At 39.6% G+C, this 26,900-nt stretch overlaps 1 protein-coding gene across 1 annotated transcript; it reads left to right on the top strand.

Moving 5' to 3' along the window:
- Positions 1-1,651: 1,651 nt before the first annotated feature.
- On the top strand, positions 1,652-22,253 carry LOC116998271 (cytosolic phospholipase A2 epsilon-like). Its single transcript, XM_033063790.1, has 21 exons — positions 1,652-1,678; positions 1,964-2,047; positions 4,376-4,448; positions 5,254-5,390; positions 6,158-6,289; positions 9,213-9,253; positions 9,677-9,719; positions 10,025-10,088; positions 11,282-11,448; positions 11,593-11,685; positions 12,044-12,081; positions 13,172-13,307; positions 14,678-14,814; positions 15,764-15,986; positions 16,617-16,731; positions 17,725-17,862; positions 18,332-18,439; positions 18,882-19,073; positions 19,596-19,762; positions 20,364-20,544; positions 22,015-22,253. Exons 1-21 carry the CDS (start codon positions 1,652-1,654, stop codon positions 22,251-22,253), a joined length of 2,535 nt encoding a protein of 844 aa, XP_032919681.1.
- The last annotated feature ends 4,647 nt before the right edge of the window (positions 22,254-26,900 follow it).

Consider the following 26,900-nt stretch of genomic DNA (forward strand, 5'->3'; position numbering starts at 1 on the left):
AGTGTCAACTTATCAACTCATTTACTATTATTGCTGGGCTACATCTGCTTTTGGGTGGGAGAGTTGTTCAGTTGGGCTCTTTTTTCTCATTATGTGGAGAGCAAGCAGGGGCAGTGTAATGACATAGCAGCTCCAGCAGTTAATACTGCTTAATTGGATTTGTGAAATCCACAAAAGGCCCAAATGTGGACATTCTGGAAAGGTGCAAGTCAGGTGGGGAGCCTGGCATGTTGTCTGAGTGGATGGCTAACTTTTGGCCCTCAAGAGCGAGGAGAATCCACTGTCATCAAACTGAGACATAAAAAAGGACTTCAGAGCCTAAGTAAGTTATGGAATGGCTGTGGGGTTCAGCCTCTTGTAACCCTGTGAGCTGAATCTCTTATTTCAATTTAGAGCGTTACTGCAAAAATGTTATTACATAAGCAAAGTGAAATAATTCTCTATTCTAATACCTGCTCCACTATAAAACAAAAAAACTTTAGGTAGGAAGTCATCTGGCCTTTTGCTTAAGTGGCAGTACAGCCTAAAGCAGAAGCATTAATTCATTGCATACTTGAATCCATTGAAAAGCAAGATTATTATTATTATTATTATTATAAAAATAATTTGAAACTTTATCTAAGGTAGGTCTCATCTAAGGTAGCTTTTTATAGGACAGTTTGAATGCTCAAATACTTTCATTAGAAATGGTTAAAAAATAAGATTTTTATTTTTTCCTAAGAAGTCCTAATGCTTTTAAAGAGTTTTTGTTTTAACTTAGAAATTTGAGAATTCCGAGAAATTAAGAGTTTGAAAAAATAATCTCAACTGCAATTTCTTAGTGTTGAATAACACCTATTTTTAGTGATTCTAGTAATGTTTAGTGCAGTAACTGGCTTCTGTGCTATTTTTGTATTTTTGTTATAGTACTAGGTCCTTTTGTTTTTATGTGTTGAGTCATGTTACAGAAAAATAATGGCAAATTATTATAAAATTAAAAAGAGATCAGACAACAATTTTAACAGGGATATTTAAGAACTTTTGAAAAAATGATGTGTAGTTATTTTTGCTAAAGCTTATGAGATTCTAACATAATTTAATTGAAAGCAGCACTTTAGCTAAAAAAACGTTTCAATAGCAAAAACTCCTGCTGACTCTGCTGACCCCTTGACATCCTCTATGCAACCAAAAATGAGAGAAGAAAAGCTACAAGTTGTTTTCTCTGATTATTTGCCCATGAGATCCAGCTTCCACTTCATGACTGTAATTTGTAGTGAACTTGGTGAAAATCCTTGCTGCCATGCATCTGACTGGGGGAACTGGTGGGGGCTGGAACTGCCCCAGGAGATCCCTCTGTGTGTAATTATTCAGACTTTATGGTCTTGGCTAATGACTTGACTCTGGGATTAGCTGTCATAAAATGCTTGACCATCTCCTTTTTTCCCCTAAATCACTTTAAAAAGAAAAAAAGCCTGCAAGTCTTCATGTGGCACAGAACAAGTGCATCATTTGTGCTTTTGAAATCAGTGGGAGGTGGAGCCATGAGTCAAACTATACAACTCTTCTTCCCGGCCACAGCGGGTTGGAAAATACTGTGGTCCAGGAGCACCTACTAGCTGGGAGATACAGACTGGAGCCTTATAGTGGTGCCTTTTATGAAACAAAGATACTGATGGGATCATCAGCCTATTCACCTTTGGTAAGAGAAAATCAACGGTGGGGCAGAAGAATCTGTTTGGCTGTCTTGGTTGAGATTCATCAAAAGCAAATGCTTGGGAAATTCTGATCCTTAAATGCCAAATGTGTCTACAACAGGCAGATTTATTAGTAAAAGCAGCAGGTAGATGGTCCTGGTGGGATGGATGTATCCTATCATGAAGAGGAGAAATGCTGGGGTCTCTGCCATAGAGAATCTGAGTAGAAATTGAAAATTACTGACTGCTGTGTTTCATCACTGACCTCTCTTTTGGTTCTTTGTTCCCAGGATCGGTTCATCCGAGCAAACCCACACAGGAAGATTGGAATCAGGAAGAGGAATCATGAAAGACCATACAGAGCTGAAAATGAGGTACTGTATAGAAGGCAGCTTCTGGATTACAGGGAGAGAGCTGCAGGGCATAAAGGATGACCATGATACCTGCAGTCTTGTCAGCCTTTCCAGTCATTCCCCAAGCTTAACTGTTTTTGTGAGAGGTGGCATTTATTAACAACTAGTTAAGGGAATATTTGCCTCTTCTGTGAGTGTGCTGTCTAGAGTGCAAAGCATTCACTGTGACTTAGGGGTTGGGAAGATGATGAACTTGTGGTTTAAATGCTAGGCAAGGAACTGGGAGAGCTGGATTTTAGTCTTGGTTTACTGTGGTATGATTATATGATGGTAGTCATATATCTCGTAACACCCAAGGCTTAGTCCTTAAATTGTTTTTACTTAACTTTATGGAGGCAGATCAGCAAATAAAATGGCTTACTCCCATCTCTGACACTCTTCTGAACACTGATTTTTATGAAGATGAATTGGTTTTGAAAAGTACTGAATAGGGTAGATACTAGGTATGTTAGAAATGATTCTGTTTTATGACTAATACTTTGTGGAAAAACTATTAAATAACTTGAAAAATGAAAATAGTATGGTGTGTTTTTCCACCTCGAGTTTTTTTCAATCTGTTCCCTAGCTGTATTCAGTACAAAAGCATGAAGCTAAGTCCTTCTTGGATCTGGGAGAGCAGTAAATTCACTAACTGCTGGCACTATGGAATAGTAATTGGGTTTGTGTCAGTATAGTTGCTTTGTACTTCAGCCATTGTGACTTTTCTTTTTTGGTCCCTGGTGATATTTGCAAGGACCAGAGAGTGCTAACATGTAGCTGTCTCTCAGAAAACCCACATTTCATCAGCCGAGAAAGACCGGAGGCCTTACTTGACGAGTTCCACAAGAGTCTTTATTTCATGCGAAGGGTGGTTAAGGAGGATTCTCTCCAAACAAAGGGCAGACAGCTCTATTTATAGGTTCAGGGAGGATTCAAACTACAACCAATAAAAGTTTATACAAAGAACAGCATCCAATCTAAGTGAGAAGTTCTAAAGGTAAACTGACTAATTACACATCCTAATTTCTAACCAATTATCTTCCAAAGTGTTAGGAGAGTGACCAAATTCTTAAGGAATTTGGCTCAACCTTGGCATCTAGGATACCTTATCTATTATAGCAAATTCCAGGGGCCAGGAGAAGAAGGCTTTGGAGGAATTGTTTCATCCTCAAACCATCTCATGAAGAAGTTTCCTCCAAACTTATATGGATGGTACTAAAGCTGAGGATGAAAAATCAGTCCTCTTTATTGGGGATGAAATATTGAGCTTTCAGTAATTTCAGCATGTGCTTCTTTGATTCTCCATCTCCAGTAACAATGCTGCCAAAAATTATGCTGAGTTTGATGGGCTTCTTTCAGACCTTCTGGTGTTGTTCAAACAACACTTTCTGAGGGAAAAGTGTTGAGTTGAGAATCTTTCCAGTTGGCTGTAAATAACATTTGGCTTGGTGGCTTGCTGCTTTCTAGATGTTTAGTCTGCTTCTTTCAGGACAGGGTACATGCAAATAAGAGGTACACAAGGAGGGTCCTAAGCAGGCAGTTTCTCAGAAATCATGATACTTTGGAGATTTAAGTGCTGCTTTTAATTTCATTAATGGAGCTGTTGCTTCTGCATGCAGCATTTTACTCTTGGTGTTCTTCAAGACTATCTTGTTTTTCCTGTAACCAAGTGTAGGGTTGTGTGCAGCTGTGATAGGCAGTGGAGGGAGAACAGAAAAAATGAAGACAGTTGTGGACACTTCAAGCTATTCCTCTGTAGAACCCTACACTATGGGTTGTCAATAGTGCTATGCCTTGGTAGATCAGTCAGGTCAGCCTAGGTTTGTCCTGATTAAACCAAGACATTCTGAATCACCTGTTTGTGCTTTTGTGCCTTTTTTTTGTGTATGTGCATTTACGTACAATTATAACTTTTCTTGATTATTTGTGTTTAATTATGTAATCTGTCACACTGCCAACTTTACTTCGTGTTCTCAGCGTTCTATTTTCTTACATTGTTTAAAACTTTAGTGATTCCTGCTTTCTTCAGTTCTGGTTCTTTTAAAAAAGCCCTGGTTTATATACATGTATCAGTTCTGCTTGTAATGAGGTTCCATTTTGATTAATGTAGACCCTAGCTATGAATGGCAGGTTATATTTACTCAATGTCAAATCACAAGGAAATATTTCTTCTCAGAAAATGTCTCAAATTAAATTAAATTCCCTTCATTATAGTGACAGAAAGATCTTAATGGTGTTATAGGATAAGCTATGTTATTTATATCTGAGTTAATTGCTAATAATTAAGGTATCTTTCTCATTGTTCTGCAGCCAGAAGAGCCTCAGTTGCTCTGGCTTTCTGTCAAAATCATAGGCATGAGAAATCTCCGCAAGGCAGATCTCTGTAAGTATCATTGATGGCATGTTTATAACTTAGCAAAAAAACTACTGTCACCTGATTCTAATGCTCTTGTACACTGTTTCTTGGATTACAGTAATATTTATGGGGGATGTGGGTGAAATAGTTGTATTTATTTTCATTTAAATTCAAAATATTTTAGAAAGCACTTAAAACCAGAAAGGATATAGACTAGAAATTCTGTGTTGGAGAAGAAGTTGTCCTTCCCTTTACCAGCTGCTCTGTCATATTTCCATGTCTCCCAACTCTTCAGTGCCCCTTTTTCCAGGTTGCCCAATTGCCTTTTGAAAGGAACATCTTTGTGAAAGATGAGGAAAAATCAGTAGTTGCTTTGGATGTTTCTGTGTTTGTGTCTTCACTGTTTTGTCAGGTTGGATGACTTCTGCATTACAAATAGATGAAAATCCCCCAAACTAAAATTTTCATTTAATTTTTAAAAGTGCCATTTCAAGAAGTGAAGTTGTATTTAAGGTTTTTTTTTGGAAACTGGCAAATATTTGAAAATAGGAGTTAAAAAATCACAAAAGCCAGACTACTTGGTTCAGTACTGTTGAAATAAAATACTTTGGCTCTTGTTGTCATATAGAATTAATGGTTTAAAATTGACTTTGAAACCACTATAAATCTAAATAGAAAAGTTAAATAACTCTAAACCCAGACTATTTTCCTTTGGGTCTAATGAAATATCTAGTACTCCTCAGAGGTTACTACTCTTTTCTTTCCCTGGCTGGGCAAATAAAATAATAACCAAGTACTGCTGTACTAATTAAGCAACTTGTTGTTAACACAGGGAGCCAAACTGATTGCTATGTCAAGCTGTGGCTGCCAACAGCTTCATGTCGGGAAGCCCAGACGAGAACTGTACACAACTGCAGAAACCCTGTCTGGAATGAAACTTTCCACTTCATGCTACAGAGTGAAGTAAAGGTGGGATCTGTGCTTTCTAAAGGGGACATCTTCACCTGCTGTGGGCAGACTCTTTTTGAGAAGCTTGAGGCTCACACAGATCTTGAACTCAGTTAACCTGACTGAAAGAAGTAGGCTAAGCTCAGACGGTTGTGGAATATCTGGAATAAAGTTGAATGCTCCTTTGTGTCCCAGAACAGTTGTGAAAAACTGTTAAAGTGTTTATGGAGTTAGCAGAAATAGGTGAACAGTCAGAGCAAAAGGGATCCGAAGTCCAAACTGGATCAGTTTGTCATAGTTTACTAGTCTGCATCTTCTGCTTCTAAGGGTAACCTGAGGAACTGACAGGGGAATTGCTGTAATTCAAATCTTGTTAAGAGTTTGGTAGTGTGCTTCAACTTCCGTTTAAAGAGCTTACAATTTCCCTTTTATTATTACTTTCTGATGAAATGCCAAGATTTCTCAAGGTGGTAATTTTAAATCCACAAACGATCTGAGGAATAGTGTGTGTTAGCTCTGCTCTGTCTGGTGCATGTTACCATAATATATGTCACTTATGTTTCCTCTTCTTTAGGACCTGTTTTTGGTTACCAAATCTGATGATTTACCTCTTCTAGGGTTATTCCCTGACTGCTGTCTGAGCCACACGGGCTGTGAGCTGAGCTCTGTGCTGTCACAGGAGTCTGTCCACGTGGACAGGAGGGCTGAATGCTGGCTCTTGCTGGACTTTCCTTTTGGGCTCAGTAGTCCCAGAATATGTCATTACATCCTTTTCTGCCTCTCCTCAGAACGTCCTGGAGCTGACAGTCTGTGATGAGGATACTTTTACACCAGATGACCATCTTATGACTGTTCGCTTCGATGTGGCTAAAATCCCACCTGGAGAAAAAGTTCACCTGAATTTTGAGTTGAATCCAGAAGTGAGTATCTAGAGAAAATAATGCTCTTGATTAGAATTTTATCTCAAGTTACTACCTCTATTGAACATTAAATTGATTCTTACACACAGCATTTTTGTTAGAAGGGATGTTACTAAATAAAGTTGAATGATTGGGTTTTAGGAGAGGGGTCACAAACATTCCTTATTGTGACTGGAGTAAGATACAAAATACTTTTTGTATTCCTAATTTTTTTAAATTTCAAAAATATATTTTGAAAAATCAGTGAGAAAAAGAGTAAAAAATGAAGAAGCTGGTGGTTAAGGAGTCTCATCACTGTTGTAGGAGATTGACAGAGCAGGGGTGGGAGCAAACCTGTCCCCCTTTCCAGGCAGTTGCCCTTACCCTTTGGCTCACTAGGGCTATCTCCTCTCAACTTTGCCAGGGATTTTGGCCAGTTCTTTCAGTTAACGTGCTTGCTAAATGAAGCATTTCATTCTTGTGGTAATCTCTTAGGGCTTTTTGATTCCTCTACTAAACAACTTAAAAAAAAAATCTCAGGAAGTCTGCTTATGCTCTTTTGTTTCAGGGTTACAAATTTTTTTTTGTAGGGGCTAAACCAACACAGAAGGGGCAGGCCTTGATGAATATCATCAGTATTTTATTTTTGCTTCTAAGTGAGTGTACGACCTAAGAGTTTTATTTGCTGCATGTGTCTCAAAAATATTGTGTTGGTTGTATTAAAGAGGAGAAAAAGAGTATATTATGAAACACTGAGTGGATGAAGTTGCTGAGGAGAGGAGGGGTGGAGAAATCACACTCATCTTCAAAGAAAACAGAAGGTGTGCTCAGATTACTTTCTGCACAATGTGCCACCTTCTCTGTTGGAGGGTGTAGTGACAACTTCAGGGCTTTCTCACACTTCTGCCGAGGGCTTCAGTTTACAGTTCCCAAGAATTGGTGGGCTCTCTTTATTTCTAAGCCACTGTGTCAGTCAGGCTCTTTGGAAAACTCTCTTGCCTGTTTTTCATATTTCTATTGCTTTGGAGAGTGTTTATTAACTACTCGTTTAGAAGACTAGTCCTTACTGAGAACTGCTTACTAAACCTGCTCCAGCTGGCTACAGCCTTCCTCAGAAAAAGCCTCATGTGACTGAGATAATTCCAGGTGTGATTCAAGCCCTGAGTTTGCTCTGAGGCATGTGGAGAGCTGTCTTGGTCCATTAGCAGGGTGGAAGTGGTGGAGGTCAGACCAGGTGAGCTGTCTCAGGAACATCCTGGTCAAGCTGCCCTTCTTCAGTTTGTGACGATTCCAGCACCTGTGAGGCATCACAGATTATGAGCTGTACATGGATTTTTTGAAGACTTTGCATTATTTTATTTTGTTGAAAGTGATTTAGTAATGTGACACGCTGGGCAATCTTAATAATAGGCTACAGTGCCACCTCTGCCCATAATAATTTCTTTCATTTATCAAGGTATCTCAGCAGGAGGGCTGAGGAGGTCAGATGGGAACTGTCAGAGCAGCAGGGCTGCTTTGCTGTGCCTCTTGCTCTCTGTGGCCCAGCAAATATTGCCATTGCTATGCTCTGGGCTTTTCACCCCCAAATATGTGAGTGGGACTTAACAGAAACATAACTTGTGTGAGTGTAAAACAGCATAAGAAGGATGGGGGCATAAGGCAAGCACAATTAGGCAAATGCTATGAGCCAGGTTCTTCTAAACTTTGTTTCTGCTGTTCTTTGGACAAATTTATAGCAGACCATCAGTTAGTATGGACAAATTTATAGCAGACCATCAGTTAGTATGGACAGTACAGTCTGGGCACAATTAGATATTTGATGTAGTCTGTCTAGCATCTGTGTGAGGTGACTACTTTCTAAAATCTCTGCCCCTGCCTTCTATTACGAACTTGCAACCACTGTAATTCTCATGAAATAGAGACTTTGGGAGAAATTAGCAAGCACAGCTATCTGCTTCTGCATTACATGCCACAGCTGTCAGAGAAGCCATCAGAGATGTCTCATTTACTGATGTGAACTGGTAAATACAAAATTGCTCTTCACTTTTACTGTAAAGATGATTTTCCCATGACAGCTGCATTGTCAGATTTGGCATGTTTTTCGTAGTCAATTCACAATGCATGATGTGCAGCTGGACAGAAGTAATATTTGTCAGTAAATGTTACCTATTCCAAATATGAATCAAAAAGTGTTATCATCACTTGTTAGAAAGAGATTAATATCACTCTTAACTAGTATTTTCCTCCCTGTGGGTGATCCAGAAGATCTCTATGGTATACTTCTTTTTAGTGTGGTATTTCCTAGATTGGCTGCATCCCACAGAGCAGCAGGTGGCTGAATTAATACAGTCATTTGGTCTCTTTTGTACTGTTGGTGTGCTGCTCTGTTCCTCTTTTGTCTTTTTCCTGTCTCTTTTCCTCTTGATTTGTCTCACCTGGGCTCTTTCCCTAATACTTCTTCACAGCTTCGGTCTCCTCTCTTCTTCCCTTCACCCTGGCAGTTTTTATTTTCTAAGTTGGTCCCTTCTCCCACCCTTTTTTAAAAGTTTAATGATTTTATTCTGCAAATTCTTTTGTTTTAACAAAGGTATGCTCCCTATTTATTAACAGTACTAGGTCCATTAATTCTGAAGTTTGTTCTCCTACATCATTCACCTGCTATTCTTCCCTTCCTCAGTATTGATTGACCCCATGTCTTATCCTACTAATAAATTAATAATAGGATACTTTCTCCCTATTCTATGATACTGAATATTTTGTTTCTCTTGATGGGACAACTGGTTTGTAAACAGTAGAGCAGTGGAGAGGTGAAATCAAAGTGTGGCCTCAGAAAACTGCATACATTCATATTATGATGTAGAAAGAGTTATTTATAAATTGTCATAGTTGTATCAGAAGAAAATATTTTTTCATTCATAAATTTTAAAAAAAGTTCTATTTTCAGAGTCAGGAAGAACTAGAAGTGGAATTTCTACTGGAAAACATGTAAGTAAAACCTAAATGTTGTAGAGTTTGTCATCAGAAAACTGCATTTTAGAGAGAGTGGTAATGCAGCACTGGGGAGGTGGCTCCATGTACCTGTGTTCAGACACCTCCATCTCTGCATCTTCCCCATTGTGGCTTTTCTCTCCTGAATTTGAGAGTCTCACAATTTATAGTTGAGAATGGGTGTTTATTTGTGATTCAGCCTAAGGAGAGATGATGCTCATAAGGAGAGATAAGAAAGAAGGAGCATCCTTGGGAAGGTATGGGATGTGATCTGGCAGAGGCTGCAAGACAGAGGGGAAAGATAGAAATGCTGATGGGACTTGCCAGCTAGAAAAACTAAGCTCAGAGAATTATTTGCTTTTGAAAGTTTATTGCTTAAATACGCACTTTTTAATAAACCTTTTTGGTTTTTCTTTTCAGACCAGGTGTATCTGAGAAGATCATTACTAATGGTGTACTAGTGGTAATTTTTTTTTTATGTCAATGGTATGGTAGGGCAGAACTGAAGGATGTGGTTGGAAGATAGGGAGAAAAATTTCTTGTGTTAATTGTTGGGGACTGAATGGTATTTAAATGTAATGACAGATCCGCAGTTATTTTGGCTTCCTTAACCACAGGACTGCTTGCAAGATTTATACAAGATATTCAGTTTCTACAAATTCTTCACATCCACAGACCATCATGGCCAAGCACTGTGTTTCTACAGGACCTCAGTGAGAATCCTGAACTGTGTCTGTGACCAGTGGTTTTATTGATTCTCTCTTCCAGTCTCGAGAAGTTTCCTGTTTGGAAGTACATGTGAATGAAACAAAAATGAAGAGTTCTTACAAAAGTGAGGTTGATGATTTAAATTGTTTATCACTGCTTTTTGTTCTATGGGAAATGCAGCTGAATCTAGGAAAATATTTGGTCTGTTTTAGTGTCTATCTGCATCAAGGCTTCCTGGGGATGGAAGTGTTTTCTGAATTACCTACTTGCTAATAGTGCAAATCCTCAGGAGAAGGCATGGCTGTGTAGCTCAAGGGAAAGTGGAGGCGATTGGGAGACTTGGAAACATCACTGCGATGAAACAGAAAGTAAAAGGAGGGAGACAACTCTCAGGAGGAGAAATACTTCAGTGAAAGCTCAGGGGATGTGAATGCTACTGGAGGCATCCACAAATGTAACACACACACTCTGTCATTGGGCAGGGTGTCACAAATGGTTTAGGTGACTTAAAGAATCACTGGGAAAGAATCAGCAAATTTTGATTTAATGTAAATTTGTGTGACCAAGTTTGATGGCAAGGTTCACTCTATTACTACCTGCATGAAACATGCAAAGAAAAATCAGATTAGAATCAATCTAGAATTATTTATGTGGAGACCAGGGATGCAAAAAGATAAAGAGGGAAAAGGAAAGGGTGCCAGGAGTAAAGATCCTCACACTGAGTTGTGAGTTTCAGAGTGGACCCTCTTGCCAAACTTAGCCTCAGACTTGATTGTTTGTCTAAAGGATTCAGCAGCACTTAATCATCCTGTAATTTAGCATTCACAAAGAATTCAATGGGATTTACAATAAGCAGAACAATAACCAACTTAATTATGAATGTAGGATGGAAACATTCATACTGTACCTGCTATGGGATATTCAAATCAATTCACACATTGCTTTACCACAAAGAATGATGTACAAAAAGCTGCCTGCTAAAAATTCCCCTCAGAGCTGGTGAAATTCTCACAACAGATGCCTTTGCATTTCTCAGTGGATGAGGGGTTGGGCCCTGAGGAGTCGGAGGGGGATCAGTCCCAACTCTGCCATCAGCTTTTGGGATCAGTTCTCTGAGTTTTGCCAACTTGAGAGCTGGTCACTTCCGAGTAGTGAGATGCTGTACACTGGTCCCAGGGGAAGGAAAACACTGTGGTCCAAATGAACCTTAGTTGAGCCTGCAGCATGAAGGCTGAAATGTCCCTTGGGACACTTTTATTTGCTAATTTCAGGACTAGGCACTGTTAACATCTCCCTGCGGTTTCTTCTTGTTCTTAGGGAGAGATTTCACGTTCACAATGAAAGGATCCTATGAAGAAACCCAGGATATTTCCATAGGTCCTCACTCCAGACCAGGAAGCAGTGAAACCACCAGGTTCCACTACATCAAGCACAGTCAACCCAGACTGCTCATGACACTGCCAAAGGAGTGCTTTTTCTGTTGTGTATGTTTTGCTTATGGATGGTAATAATACCTAACATAAATTTTGGGAGAAGAATCATGATTGAACCCTTATCTGCTATTTCTGTGTCTAGGGTTTATAAATAATATTCTCCTTGTAACATTTTTTCCCCTCTCTTTAAATCAGCCTGGCCCAGGTAGGAGGGAAATGGGTGTAAGTAATCCCCTGGCTGTGCCTCTCCATTCTCTGGACTTGGGAAAGAAAGTGACAGTGATGAGAGTGAGTATCCTTTGACTGTATTTGGAATTCTTTCAACAAAGTAAACTCTGTATATGTGATATCTGGTCATATGATACTTTTGTTACTAAAAATGCATTAGTGAGTTATTTGTATGCTTAGTTCTGCATACACTTAGGAATAGAATTATGTTTTTAGGGGAAGATAGGATATTCAGAATTTCTGGCTGCTTTAAAAGTAGTTTAAAAGCAGGATGAGGATTGTGTGCTGAAGGCCTGCGAAGAGACCAAAAATTAATCATTAGATTACATATGTGAATATTTACTAATATTGTAAAACCTGTTTTTACAAAATTTCAATTCTATTTAAAATTTATGGTGCTTTCATTCTTGATTTTCAGGGGGAATCTTATGAGGTGTCTGTGAATGAGGAAAACAGGTAAATCTTTTGTTGGTTTTGAATGATTACTTAGGCTATCTCCTCTCCTTTCATAGTATAATTGTTAGATGAAAGGAAGCTACATCTTCAAGTAGCTAATTCAAAACAGGGAATAAAGATGACTAAAATATGGGGAATGGTTAATAAAATGATTTAAAGCTTTTAAATTGGTTGGTAAGAATTTAGAATAGGATAGGTGGTAGCTAGTTATGGGGTTTAAACCATCACAATGTTTTTCCTAATGCTGATGCTTTGTAATTTTGATACCTAAACATCCCTCTGTCTTGTAACCTTCATCTGTAATATGCGCATATTTATGTGTACCAGATTTCTAACATGGCTAACACCTTCATGCATTTACAGGACCTCTACAGGTCATTTTTCAATGAAACACATGGACAGCAGTCTTGTCTAGATTTTCTGAAGGGCAACATTACCCCCTGTTGATGAGTTAGCTCCATTGCAAGCCTTAGTTGCAGGTGAACGATAAATCAGAGGGTTTTACTGAATAATATTCAGTGAAGAGGCTGAGAAAATTTGTGCTGTTTTTTTTCCTGAAAAATCTCTGACACTTGTGTGGAAATAAAGGTTATAGAATAAATCATGTACATGATATTTATGATAATGTGCCAAAGGGATAAATTTAAGAGAGTCTTCTGACTGAAATAGTTAGAGCACAAATTCTTTCTGGAGATAAGCCTAACTCAGTATTAGGGTTCTTTTAACTGAAATGTGTTAAGTTTAAATAACTACTTAGGCCCCCTTTGTGCTTCAGGAAACACATGTATTGCAAGACAATGTGAAGAGGTGTCCAAATACCAGAGTTCAATGTGAAACAGCTTGATTTTATTTATTTAACTTCCTTATGATTGTGTGAAATTGTTCAGAACACAATTCTGATCTAAAGTTTCCACAGGCAGGCACAAATATAAGATACAGGATATCCATATACCTGCTTTCATTTGTGTAGGGGGCCTTTCATAAACATGGAAGTACAATTTCTTTAAGCTGGTTTATTGTTATTGGTTTTGCTGAATGTCTCCATCTGAGATGGCTTCAGGTAATACCTTGTACTGTTCTTATGTTGTAGTTGCAAGAATTTAGATTTGCGGTTGGGATTTGGTCTGTGCCCGGAGGAGCAGGATTTCATCTCTAAAAGGAAGAAGGTGGTTGCTGCTGCTCTGAAAAATGTTCTTCATCTAGATGAAGACCTGCAGGAGGATGAGGTATGTGGGACAGCATCTTGGGAACTTGAAGCAATATGACCCACTTTGAGAGAAGTGGAAGTGATGTGCTTGCATGTATACCCATACAGCTCTTCCACACATTCTAGACTAAATGGTATAGGCCAGATTGTCACTTGCACCTGAAACCACATCCAAGTTTTTGGCACAGAGGATGAAGGAGGACCTGTCAGGAGGCCAGTTATAGCTCCTTTATGCTCTGCCAACCTCTGTCCTCACTCAGGGGCACCCAAAGGCTGTATTTGCTGGTGTGTATGACCAAGCCTGGTGAAATTTGATTGCTTAGAGTGAGACCATTTCTCCTCTTTGGCACTGTTCTCTGCTGCCACAGGGTTCACAGGGAGGGCTGCAACATAGCACACTGGCACAGTCACATCTGTGTTGTGTGTTTTTTGGTGCTACCTTTTGCTTGCTCCTCTCCTGGGGATCCCTGAACTCAGAGGTAGCTGCTCTGTTACTGGAGGACCATAATCTGTTATGGGGCTGTGGTGCTTGGAGCAAGAGTCTGGGGCAGTGTACCTGTGGGGTATTTCCTCCACTGCTCTGTTCAGCTCCCAGAACACCCAACCCTTTATGACGTGTGCAGGACAGCATTTTTCAACCAAGTTGAAGTGCTCATAAACCGAAGTAACAGATAGAACATGATTTGTTATTATTAAATGAGAATAAAAGGGGTTTTGAGCCCCAAACCCACAAATAGATGGTAAAATACAGTGAAGACAAAATTAAAGGTAATGGCATCATATGCTCCTAAAACTGAATAGACGTTTTTATCAGCTTTTACTATACAGAAAAGGGAGGATGGACAACAGAATTGATGCATCCCTGAAGAAAGTAAAACCAAATTACATATAGTACTGATATCAGGGAAGGTAGAGGTAATCTGGGTTGGAAAGAAGGTGTTAAAATAAATCTGTAAGGCTGAGCACTATCTGCCTGGAGAATAGAAAATGTATGTACAAGTAGAGGGAGAAAAAATTATGCAGGAAGATTTTGTGCCGCTCTTCTGACCTTAGTTCTACTCAGACCTTTAAAATGTATTTTGAGGGGAAGAGTTGAGGAAAAATTGAATACATTGAGGAAATCTGAAAAGATATTTTCTCATGCAAGAACTGTAGTTACAGTTCCTGACTTTCAGAAGCATCACTGATCAGGAGAACACTTTCAGCATACACTAAATTACACCAAAGTTTACACAACTCAAACACACACCTAGGCGCTGCCCTGAAGAGGGTGAATTAATCAAAACCTACCTGAAGCTGGTGTTGCTGTTAACTTTTTCTGCTTGGCCATCATTCCTGTATCTCCTCTGGTGATGAGTGACTCTGTGCCTTTCTTTGTGTGCTGGGCAGGTGCCAGTGGTGGCAGTGGTGACTGCAGCAGGGGGAGTGCGGTCCATGACAGCCTTGTTTGGCAGTCTTCTGGCTCTCCAGGAGCTGGGGGTTTTGGACTGTGTGTCATACATCAGTGGTTTATCTGCCACAACATGGTAAGGAGAGCTGGGCTGGTACTTGCCCTTTGTGTTAGCAAAGTGATAACCTGGTGAACAGTTTTGCCTTACCGATGAATTTGCTCAGCTTGATGCTGGCACTTGACTTCCTTTTGGCACTTGTTTCATGGGACACCTCAGTGCTGTCCTCCCAAAAGAAACAAATCTAATGAGAATTACATTATTTCTGTAACTGCACTGAAGTGTCTACAGAAACAAAAAGAAAAGAGCACAAGCTGGGAGGGTTTGTCTGTAGCTTTTCTTGTTGAATACAGTGCTTCAAAAGTCCTTTTGTAATATTTGTCTGGCTCAACTCCCACACATCTCCAAAGGGCAGACTTTGTGTTTCTCAGGCCTGTTCTTTTATTAGAGAGTGTCATTCATGCACTCAATGGTGGCTGCCTTGCACAAACTAGGAGAGGCTGAGGGATTTAAAACATTTTGCCTCTGAAGGGCAGCTCTGAAAGTATGTGAGACAGAACAAGTGGGCTGGGGATGGGAGGGGACAACTGGAATCTGCTTGAGCTCTGGGGACTGGTGGTTCATGCCTGCCCTTATGTGTGCCAGGAGTGTGAGGTGACCCCACTGTTGCACATTTGCAATAGTTGCTGCCAAACTCCAGCTTAACATTTCACACAGGCTCTGACCCACCTAGGGAACTGGCCTCAGAAGCTGTGGCAAAAGCTTGAGTTAAGTTATGTTTGCTGCTTTATTACTCTCTTGATTTAGAAAAACAAACAAGCTAGGATGATTTTGAATGCATTTGTGCAGCAAAAAAGGAGAAATCATTATCCAGTGTAAATTCTACCTCAGCTTTGAAATGCTCTTCCAAATAAAAGTTGGAGGCCAAAGACCTCGTGTAGCCTGAAACAAAACACTTATGTGTGTTATAAGCCAAATGAACTGTCATGTGCCCTGTGATGAACCACAGTACCTTTCTTTTATCCAGGACCATGTCAAAGTTATATGAAGATGCAAATTGGTCACAGAAGAATCTCAGTGGGCCAATTGATGATATCAGGAAACAAGTGATCAAGAGCAAGCTGCACTGTTTTTCTTTGGATCATATGAAATACTATGAAAATAAGCTTTGTGAGAGAAAGCAAGAGGGGCACAAGGTGTCCTTTACAGATTTATGGGGACTTTTCATTGATTGTATGTTACATCATCAGGTATTTTATATTCTTTCTCTACCTCTCCTTTTTCAGAGGATTTCTAACTTAGCATGTCTAAGGTTGTGAATTCAGTTAGAGAAAAAGCTCTCAAAACACCTGAAGGACTTATTATTTGACTTTTTAGAATAAAAATAACAAAATACCCTAAAATGTGAGCATCTAGAGGAGATGTCTGAGCATGTAAAAATTCAAGATGTTAAGGAAACTGATTTTCCATCTTTAATTTTGGATCAGGTGATCATCCCAGTAACACACAGAGGAGAGAAGGCTCTGACAACTAAGTTCAGGCATAGCAATATATACCCATAAGCTGTATTGAAGGACATGGGTCCAGGTTGACTAAATATCTTTGTTTTCTTAGAGCAAATAATATCCCAGTGATTGTATAGACATGTTTCTTGCATTTTTGTCCTGTCCCCCTTACCAAAACCCCATAAGCACAATGCCTTGGTGAAAGCTCATGGCAGATAACACATGAATGCACTTGTGTGGCCAACAGCTGAAGTACACAGAACAAACCCTGCTGAGGTTTGGGAGATACTTCATTGATATTTCAAGCTTGGATACTGCAATAAGTCCATGCATCATGATCATCTTTTTACAGTGACTTTTGCTCTTTGTAAACAGGAAAGCACTCACAAACTCTCGGATCAGCAACTAGCAGTAAATCAGGGGCAGAATCCACTCCCCATATACCTGTCCCTCAATGTCAAGGATGACTTCAGCACTTTGGATTTTAAAGGTATAGATTATCATACACCTTCATATAACCCTGAAGAGTTTCCTTTTAAGGTTGATTGAATGCCAAAACTTTTTACTCTAAGTCCAAGCCAATACATCTTTAAAATAATTTTTTCCCCCTGTTTTCGTATCTGGTTTCCGACTTGGATGAAAAACATGCGTCCTAACGCTATGGAAGGGAGATACCTGTGCTGTAGTCACTGCTTGGTGAGGGAATGGAGATGCTTTTTGTTGGCAACCTTGAGAGCTACTGCTGCTCTTTTCTCTCTCATCTCCACCTACTCCCGCAGCCCCTTTCAGCTGCTGGATCTTCTGCTGAGGCAGCACCAGTCCAATGGAGCTGTGAAGAGTGGGGAGGAGGGCAAGAAAGGGAGGAGAAAGGAGAAGGTGAAGAGGGCTGAGAGCAGGACTTGGCTCCCAGCAGCCAGAGGAGGATCTGAGGAGGGGCAGTGCTCTGTGCCCTGATCAGTGATCCTGATCCCTATTCCCATAGCATTTCCAGGACAAACAAAGCGGGAGGTCCTGCAACTGAACCTGGTCATCTGCTCCTAGGCACAGTTTCAGTCCCAGTGCACCCAGCCACAGTTTCTGTGTAGGGAAGGGATTTGGCCAGAACTTTTTATCCTCAAGGCAGTGATTATGAGAGTCTGAAGAATGAATGATAGCTGGAGTCACTGCTGACTCAGAGGAACTCAGAATGCCACACTGTGTGCAGGGTCTTAGCAATCAGTGGACTTTCAGCCCAGGTCTTGCTTCTTAGTGCAGAAATGGATCTGAATCCCAAGTTGAATGGATTTTGGTAGAGGAGATGAATTTAGCTATTTGCATTCATGTATGTTGAAGGGCATGTGTTTGTTCCAAAACATGGTGGTTTGGACTGTCTGTCAATATGGTGAAGTTATAGGCCTTATTCTTCCAGCTTCTGATTCTCTAAGCTAGTTTTTACATGTGTTCATGTGGCTGCAATAAACCCAATTTGATGCCTTATTTGCAGAGTGGGTGGAGTTCACACCTTATGAAGTGGGTCTCCTGAAATATGGGGCCTTTGTTCGTTCAGAGGATTTTGGCAGCGAGTTCTTCATGGGTCGCCGGATGAAGAAGATCCCAGAATCCCACATCTGCTTCTTGGAAGGTAATTTACTATCTCAAGAAAACATCACCTTAAGAACTGACTACACAGAGGTGATCTGTGAGTTGCAATATTAATACACCAGAGAATGTATGTGATGCAATTTCAGTCTCAAATGAACCAGCCAAAAGTGACAAAGGAGGAAACTAATTTTTGAGACAAATGTGACTAATTTGTTATATGTCTTGCTGAATGACCTAAACAGAACACATGCATGCAAACAAATCATCTGAAGTGTTTAAACTCACAGCCTTTTATAGACAGCCAAGTTTCGAAAATGGCCTGGTCATAAGCCAGGCATTGTGTGGAATGGTGTGGCATTTGATGTCTATAAGGAAATTCATAATATTTCATAACTAAAACAAAAACTGGAACCAAGTATGTTGCCATAGGTGTGCTCTAAATAGTCAAACTAATACTAAATATGGCACTTTTTTGTTGTTGTTGTTGTTTTTTTGTTTAAACTTTCAAGGCACATGGAGCAATATATTTTCCCAGAGTTTTATGGATGCTGTCTACCTCTCAGGTCATTCAGAACATTTCTGGCACAGATGGACTCGAGACACTGAGCATGACATTGGTTAGTCCTTTAGATTACTTTTCTCTTGTATCTGCATTTTATTCACACCTCTCTGAAATGTGAAACCTGACATTTGGTAAAGGGTTTCTTTTTGTGTCCTATTTCTGGCTTAGGGAACACCAAGCCCTTGAGAATGAAGGAAAAGCAGGAGACCAACAGTTGTGCTGTAAAACAGGAAAAAACATCATACTGCTCAATGTGCAACATCCCTGGGGAGTTTTGTTAGTCACAAGAGGGTTACCAGCGCCCTTTGGCAGGGAGAGGCCAGACAGGGAAGAGCAAGGTGATGTTGTGACACTGAAACCCACTGCCCAGAGCATTCTGCATGTCCACTCAGTCACAGATGGGGCTGGGAGTCATGGTGGTTTGATTGTTCTTATTATTACAAGAGAAAGACCCTGGCCAAATGCAGACACATACTCTCTTCTTGTTCTTCCTACAGAGAACCATCCTGCTCTGCCCCAGAAGCCTCATGAACAGACAACCTGCTTATCCATTCCCAAAGGTTACCTTTCCAAAACTCTTCGAGAAATGATGACCGGGCGGCCAGTGGTTTCAACTTACCATAATTTCCTCAAGGGCTTGCAGCTACATAACAAATATTTGGAGAATGAGAGCTTTTGCATGTGGAAAGGTAATTGGAAATTGTTTCAGTTATATCTTTGGAGGAGATTTGAGTGCTGATACTTGCTGAGTATCACCAAACATTTGGTGAGTTTTATCATAAAGTCAAATTTTGATTAATATTATGTGATTAACATGTTTGTGGAATGGGTTTTGACAAGCGCTACATTATTTACTCCTAGTCTCATTTTTGTCTCGGAGAAAGCACAGCAGATTTGCTTTTATTCTCAAAGGCTATCAAAGAGTGATTTGAAACTTCCATGGAAGTTAAATAGCCACAAATTTACACCTGTTGAAAAAGAAGAGTAATTTATCACTTTGGATGAAGTTGAGTCTCAGAACTGCTCCCCCTTCATGATCTCAGAGTTGAACTCTAACACTAAAATTGTGCCAAAGACAAATACTTAACTGTAGGCTGTGTGTCAAAGATGAAAATACATCAACTGTCTTTTCTTTCTCATCTTTTATGCTAATTTGGAAAAAAGAGGACTTGACTCTGCAGTAATTAATAATATAATTTTTTGCCTTTCAGACACAGTGCTGGATTCTTCTCCCAACCAGCTGAATGAAATAAGTGACTACCTCAAGCTGATAGACACAGCTTTCTTCATCAACACCAGCTGCCCACCCATTCTGAGGCCAGAGAGAAAAGTGGATGTCATTCTCCATTTAAATTACAGTGGAGGATCACAGACTCTGGTGATGTTCCCCTCCAGAAAATGGTCTGGTTTTATTGAATTAAATGTTCATATCAATGGTACTATTCACAGCTGTGACCACAATGTCACTGCCTTTATCAGGGCTGTTTTCAGTGTCTTTCTGAGACAGGCATATGAACAGACATATTCTATGTATCTGTCACTCTGGTAACAAGTTCCTCAATAGCTTATATGATTGAATTTAATGTAATTTATTTGTAAGAGGACATGAAGACATAGACAGTTAGATGCACAGAATGCAAGTATTTAAGAACCTATGATGTGAGAAGCCATGGGTAATCAAAGTTTTCTTATCCAAATCCTCTACTGTACTCATTAAATCACAAAAATGACCTGAATGTCATATCAATTTCAGTAAATAGTAACCCTGCTTTAAAAATATAAAGTGTTAGCAAATCAACCAAATTTCTAACCCAGGATATATTAAAATTAAGATGGTATGTTTGTTCTGGTGCACAGTTAGCATTATTTATAAACATAAGAATCAATCTCAGATTGTCTACTGCAGCAAAATATTATGGGGTTTGGTGGTCTTACTTCAACCTCTCTTTGTGTTGCTCCTCTCCTCTCTGTTGAGCCAGCCACTGGACCTATTCTCAGAGTATTGTTTGGAGCATGGGATCCCATTCCCCAGCACAGAGCTGAGCCAGGAAGAGCGGGAGCACCTGAAGGAGTGCTATGTGTTTGAGGACAGCTTAGAGGCACCAATCTTGGCCTATTTTCCACTGGTGTGTGATACCTTCCAAAAATACAAGGCACCGAGTAAGTTGACCGAGCAGTAATCATTTTTTTGAGACTTTCTCATCCAGTTGATCTATTGAATTGGTTCCTCTTCCAAAACAAGACACTGGCAAGCTTCTGAGTTGGCCAAGTTACTGTGTTCTCAGTCCAGGTGTGATGCATATAGTATTGCCAACTAATCAGGGATTGGAATGAAGAAGTTTAAAAATAAAACCATGACAAGCTGTACCTTGAGGAAAACCCCCTCTGGCACTTGAAACAGGTCATGTAATTTTGATAATAAAGAAGAGGACACAGCTACTAAGTTATATGCCCTGGTAGCTTACTCTGTCACCTAACAGTCTCACAAAGAGATATAATGTTTACTTGGTTAACAAAGCTAGAATTCTCTAGAAATTAGAATAGAATTCTAAGATAGAATTCTATTACAGTAATTTCATGATTATAAGCCACACCTGATTTTAAGCTACATGTCTGGGTGTCAGCAACTTTTCTTTCTTTGTCCATATATAAGCCGCACTGGATTGTAAGCCGCACTTCCGTTCACAGTGAGGATCCACGTGCAACTTTCACAAAGTTGCCAATTAGTAACAGAATCGCGGGATCGCGGGTTTTTATGGCTCGGCTTGGCACTGCCCTGCTCCCTCACCAGCGGCGACCCCTGCCCGGCTCTCCCGTGGCCATATATTGGCCGCTCTGGAGTACAAGCTGCACATCCGGGTTGGGACCAAAAATTTAGTCAAAAGGGTGCGGCTTATAATCGTGAAATTACATTTAAAAAAAATGAGAATAGAAAGTGCCAAAAATATGTAATGAAACAAAAGCTTTGCTTTGATATCTATAATTTTTTTAAGTTTCCAGTTTGTTTCCTTTCATTCAGCAACAGAAGAAATGTTTTCACTAAAAAAGAAAGCCTACTTGGCAAATTCAGTTTCAGTTTACAAATACTTTTACATACATCAACTCCAGTTTTTTTATTGCTGATTTTCTATTATCTAGGAAACTTTTCTTAGAAAATGAACAAAAATCTATGAACCAGGTTATTGAAAAAGACCTTGTGCCGTTCATTATTTTATTTGTTCTGCTGCATGTGCTTAAAACCTCAGCCACCTGAGAGGGAGGATTCCCAGTCCAGGAGCCCTGTGGTGTAATTTTCTACCAGCTGGTCGACAAAGAGCTGTCATCTCAGAAGTCAGCTGAGAAGCTAAACATGCAAAAATTCCAAATCTTGAATAAATATTCTGATACAAAACCTTAATTTAGAGAGGAGGGAATTTTGCATAGAAAAGTTTTTCTGCTGGTCATGTCTGGACTGTAGTCAAGCAGCGAACTATCGGATTTTATTAGTGCAGCTGACAGGGTTACCATACAGCAATTAAATCTTGAACCATTTTCAGGAGATAATTCATCTTCTTGTGTCTGCTAGTTTGTATTTTGCATTGCCTGGTAGCAGTTTCCCATCTCAGAACCTTTGCTTTGTTCTGGTTTCAGATGTGGAGCGCAGTCCCGCGGAGATGGAGCAGGGAAGAGTGGATGTGTCCAACTGTGCTGCTCCCTATGGCACTGGCCTGCTTACGTACACTGAGGAGAATTTCAACAAGCTGCTTAACCTGTGCAGCTACAACATCCTGAACAATAAACACTCAATTCTCCAGGCTTTGCGAACTGCAGTGGAGCGAAAGAAGCAACTTAAAAACTATTCACCACCTAATTCAAGTAAACACTCTTAAAGTGCTTTTTGAAAATATTCATCAGGAGGAGATACACCAGTGTTTTGGTACTGGACTAATAAATATTCACCTGCTGCAGGCTCACAGATGTTTGTGATGGAAACAGAATTTGTGATACCAACTCCTTTCACTTCTGCTACAGTGACATGATCAGTGTGTAGCTGCTGCTACAGTTTTATTCTCATTGCCATCCAAATAACAGACTGGGTAGTGTTCATGAGATTCACATATTTGTCTTAGAAAAGTGGTTTCTTAAGAAAGTATATTTAACTGGTCTTTCTTAGATCTTACTTTCTTATTGTTGTACACAAAAATATACATGCAGAGTAATACCTACTGTTCAAATACTAAGTAGCCATGCATAATCTTATTAAAAATAAGAATTTTGTAGTTGAAGACATTGAAGTATGTGGTTTTTATTAAGTTCTATGGACTCAGCTCAGTTAGTGAGTTTTTCTGGGAAAAAATTGGTCTTGCTTTTGATACTGAGAAATCAAATATTGAGTGAACAATGAGCTTTGTTAATAACCTTTGAGGAAAGATGAAAGAAAAGCTGTCAATTCAACTGTGGAAGATGGAAAATGAAAGGAAACTCTGCTTTCAAGAGTGCAGATGGCTGGAACGATAACTCAGGAGATGACATTATGTGTTGTTACCTCTAAGACTGTCCTTTTGTGTGCATCAGTTCATTTAACAGGAGATAACCAGCAGTGTCTCTCAAGCTTTGCTGCAATATGAATCAAACCAGTGAGTCCCCCTTTATAAGAGAAATCTGTTATCAGTAACCTTCACATCTCCTTTTCATGGATCTAAAGTGGTCAAGTCCAATAACTTTCCTGTTCCTCAGTTACTGATAGATCTTTCTGTTCACTAGCCCTCTTATGCAGAAAGCCAGTTTTTCACCTTCTTTACTTGTCCTTGGTTAGGATAATTTGATGTTATGCGTCACCAGAAAACTGCAATAGTTTTCAGTGAGTAAAGAAGAAAAGGAAGATGTCACAATGATAGCTCAGTTATGCTCATGAGTTTATTTTTAAACAATAATGAAATGGGGGGTTAAAAATGTGATTATTTTCTTTTGCAAAATATCTCAAGTATTTAAAAGATTTTCAAGTTTCATTACTAGAGCTCCCGGAAGAATGACTATAAGCAGTTCACTGTGGGCCTGGTGTATTCCACCCACTGGTTTTCAGTGATTGCAACACTTGGCACTGGGCTTTCAGCTTTACTCACCCAAGGTGTGGTGATGATGTGTGCTTTTGGCAGCTGATCTGGAAAATTAGGATTGCTTTGAATGAGCTGAGAAAAGGGAGTCTGTTTTTAGAAATCTGGGTCTATTTAGCAAGCCACTGAAAAATCTTAAGTTGCCTAAATGGTCTAGCTTAACAGCTCAGTATTTTGAATTAAGTCAGATAGATGCTGGTGTTTGTGTTGGGATGTGGCTCCAAGCATCCAACACTGCATGAAACTAATGTTTTAGCTGGGAGAGCCAAGCTTAATGGTCTTTCCTTGATGGCTTGTGAGTTTTCTCCAAAATGGACTCATTTAGTTTCTTGTTTGGGGGAGAAAGGGCTTCTTCTATTGAAGACCATTGATGATGTTCACATTACAGTGATACTTCAGAATTTTGCCTGTGATGTGATGGTGAAAGGGAGCATAAAAGGACAGGGGAAGAGGTATTTGTTTGATCAAAAATAGCAAAGGAGACACACTCATTATTACTGGTGGTATTTTTAAAGGATGGAGCTGAGGCTCAGGCCTGATGTATCAGCTGGGTTTTTCAAGGTGATTCAGCATTTATGCAATTGTTCTATTTAAGATCCATGTAGGTCAGCAGCAATTTTTTTTTTTTTTGAAAACACCTGTTTGTGACCTGTCACACAAGCTCTGCTGTATGTAATGTCATGATCCTGCAAACAATTAGCTGAGAATCTTTGCAGTCTCTATTAGGGCTCAAACATCTCTCGGGCTGGCTGCAGATGAAGTTACCCCCTTAATTAGCTGGTTATATGAGGTGACTTCCTGATATTCTGAGAATTGGTTCAGATTGAAATTGACTCTAGATTTCCCTGTAAAGGTCCTGGGCTATGTGTCTTGCCTAATTACTGGGTAATTAGCTGACACAGGCTGGTGCTGGTATTCCTCACACCTGTGGTCTGTTGGGGTTAGGGCAGTGAAATAGCTGCTTGAAGAGTGCCTGAAGTGGTGAATGAACCTGGAAAGGTCAGGGAACCTCTGAATGCTAATGCAGAGGCGGAGAGGTCCTGTTGGATGCTCAGATCTACAGAACACAGGGAGGGGCAGAGATAAAGGTTTTGAGCTACTGCTTTTTGAGACGAGGATTGCATTTGAAATTCTGTTGCAACAAATCTGAAGGCAGGGTTGCATATATTAACAGATGGGCCAACACTTTAGTGATGATTTTTGAAAGGTACAGCAGCCCAATTACTTCATGTGAGTGAGTAGGAGGAGCGAGATTTTATCTCTCCAAAACATATCAATGGCATGTGGAGTTGTTTTAATGCAGTTTCTCAATAGTCTTTTGAAAGCAGAAGCCCTCCTTCATATATGTCATAATCAGAACGGTGTCTTAAGCAAAAATGTAATCCCCCACCCCTCCACCTAGTGTGATCTCTCTCTCCAGTGGCTGAAAGAATCTTGTAGAGTTTTGAGGAACAGGTGCTTTGAAGGCATGGTACATAGAAACATGAAAATTAAACGCCAACATATTAATCATATTAATGTGAATGTTATATATACATATATATATATATGGGGTACTTTTGTTTGGTTTTGGGTGTTTGGTTTTTTTATACCAAAGAGTTCCTTAAAATTAGTGTCAGGCCAAAATTTAGCAAGCCAAAGTTAAAATTTTCAGAATCTGAAATCCGACACCTTGGGATAGCAATGTGACTCTTGTCATCCATGGTACGCCTTGTTTGTGGAGATTACTGAGCTCAAGTCCTCTGTGTAACTAGAGTTTGACTAGAGCTGCTTCCTCTTGTTTGACTGGCAGGATGAGGTCTTCGGAGATTTTATAGCTTGTGGAAACATTATACAGAAGGAAGGAAAACAAAGTGAAAGGCAATACCCAGGGAAAATCCCCAGCTACAGATCTGACACTGTTTGTTAAATTGCTTAATTTGTTCATACTGAGTAATTATTTTCTAATGTGACATCTGCCTATCATTTTTTTAATACTTCTAACCTGTGCTTTGAGCATTTACCCCTCTTGTTATGTTCAGGGTGTGTAAATGATGACCCTCCTATTGTCAGCCCAAGTACAAGGATGCTCTTCTCTTGCAATAAGGTGAAGTCCCCCATTAGTCATACATTTCTGGATTATCAGAAGGTGACAGAGTGGTGCATAAGGTAATTGTGGGGCATTAAAAGCAGCTGTTATTCCTCTCTGCAACCTTTTGCAGTTAGATTTAGAATTACCTGAATGTCATGTTGGGGAAGCTAGTGTTTGCAGCAGGCCAGTTTAGATCAAAATGATATATTTTCTCCACCTTGCCTTAATTAATACATAGATGCAAAATCATGTGCATGTAAATGTGCACTTGAAAGTGCATGAAAAACAGAGGAAAATTGCATCTTCCTTTTTACTCTCCTTGTCCCTGCCCAGAGCTTTAAAGAGACTGTTGAGTGTTGTGTCATCAATTACACTGATCTTCAAAAATCCAAGAGTGTAAGTAATATGTATATGATGATCTCTGGCAATTTAAAATTATTACTGTGGAAATGTGTTTGCTAAAAAGAGGCAATGTATGGCTCTTTAGACTTAATGCATGCTTTATGGTTGTCTTTGAAATTGTCCTTAAATTGTGGAAGAACTAATGAAAAATGCAAAAAAACAACACAATACATGACCTTGGAAGTTCTAATCTTTTTGAAATTATAATCCTAGGGACACATTTCTACTCCTAAAAGTCCAAACTGCAAATTCGTTATTTTATATTTTGAGCAGATGGTGTAGTAGACGCCAGTAAATAAGCCATCAAGTTTTCTCAGGGCTGACAAGGACTTACTGTCACAGGTGCTGTGAGCATTCAGTGCTTAGTTCTATCATGTATTCACTGCATGAATGAGAAACTGTTGAGGTTGTTATTCTTGGCTGCCACAAAGATGCCAGGTCTTTAAACGAGCCTTCTTGTGTGACATGGACTAGTACTGGTCGAGAGAGACAATGCCATCTAAAAACTTGGTGGTGGCTGTGAGCAGGAGAGGGAGAATTATTTAGGAACATGCTTTGGGCATGATGGGCAATGATGACGTTATTTTGAGATGAGGAAAATAGTCTGAACTTCAGGAAGCCATTCAGTTGGTAAGATGCTCTGACTGGAATAATTTTATGAATTGTGAAGTGCTGTCTCATGTATGGATCTTAAAAATAGTTTGGGTAAGAGAATGTAGTGTCAGGGAATCCTGTACTGGCTGTGAAACACCTGGGATGATATAAATATGTAGAGGTGTATATATTTGCTGGGACAACTTGGGGAAGGTGAGCTGGATAGCCTACCCTCTTTCCTTTGATAGAGGATGTTTTGCAGATGTTTTTAATGAAAACAGATTCCTGCTTTAAATTTTAATGCTGGAATCATTCTAGGGAACATTCTTTCAGAAGCTGGAAATAACTAGTTTTGC

The sequence above is a fragment of the Catharus ustulatus genome, chromosome 6, assembly GCF_009819885.2.
Source record: "Catharus ustulatus isolate bCatUst1 chromosome 6, bCatUst1.pri.v2, whole genome shotgun sequence".
In the NCBI taxonomy this organism is placed as follows: Eukaryota; Metazoa; Chordata; class Aves; order Passeriformes; family Turdidae; genus Catharus; species Catharus ustulatus.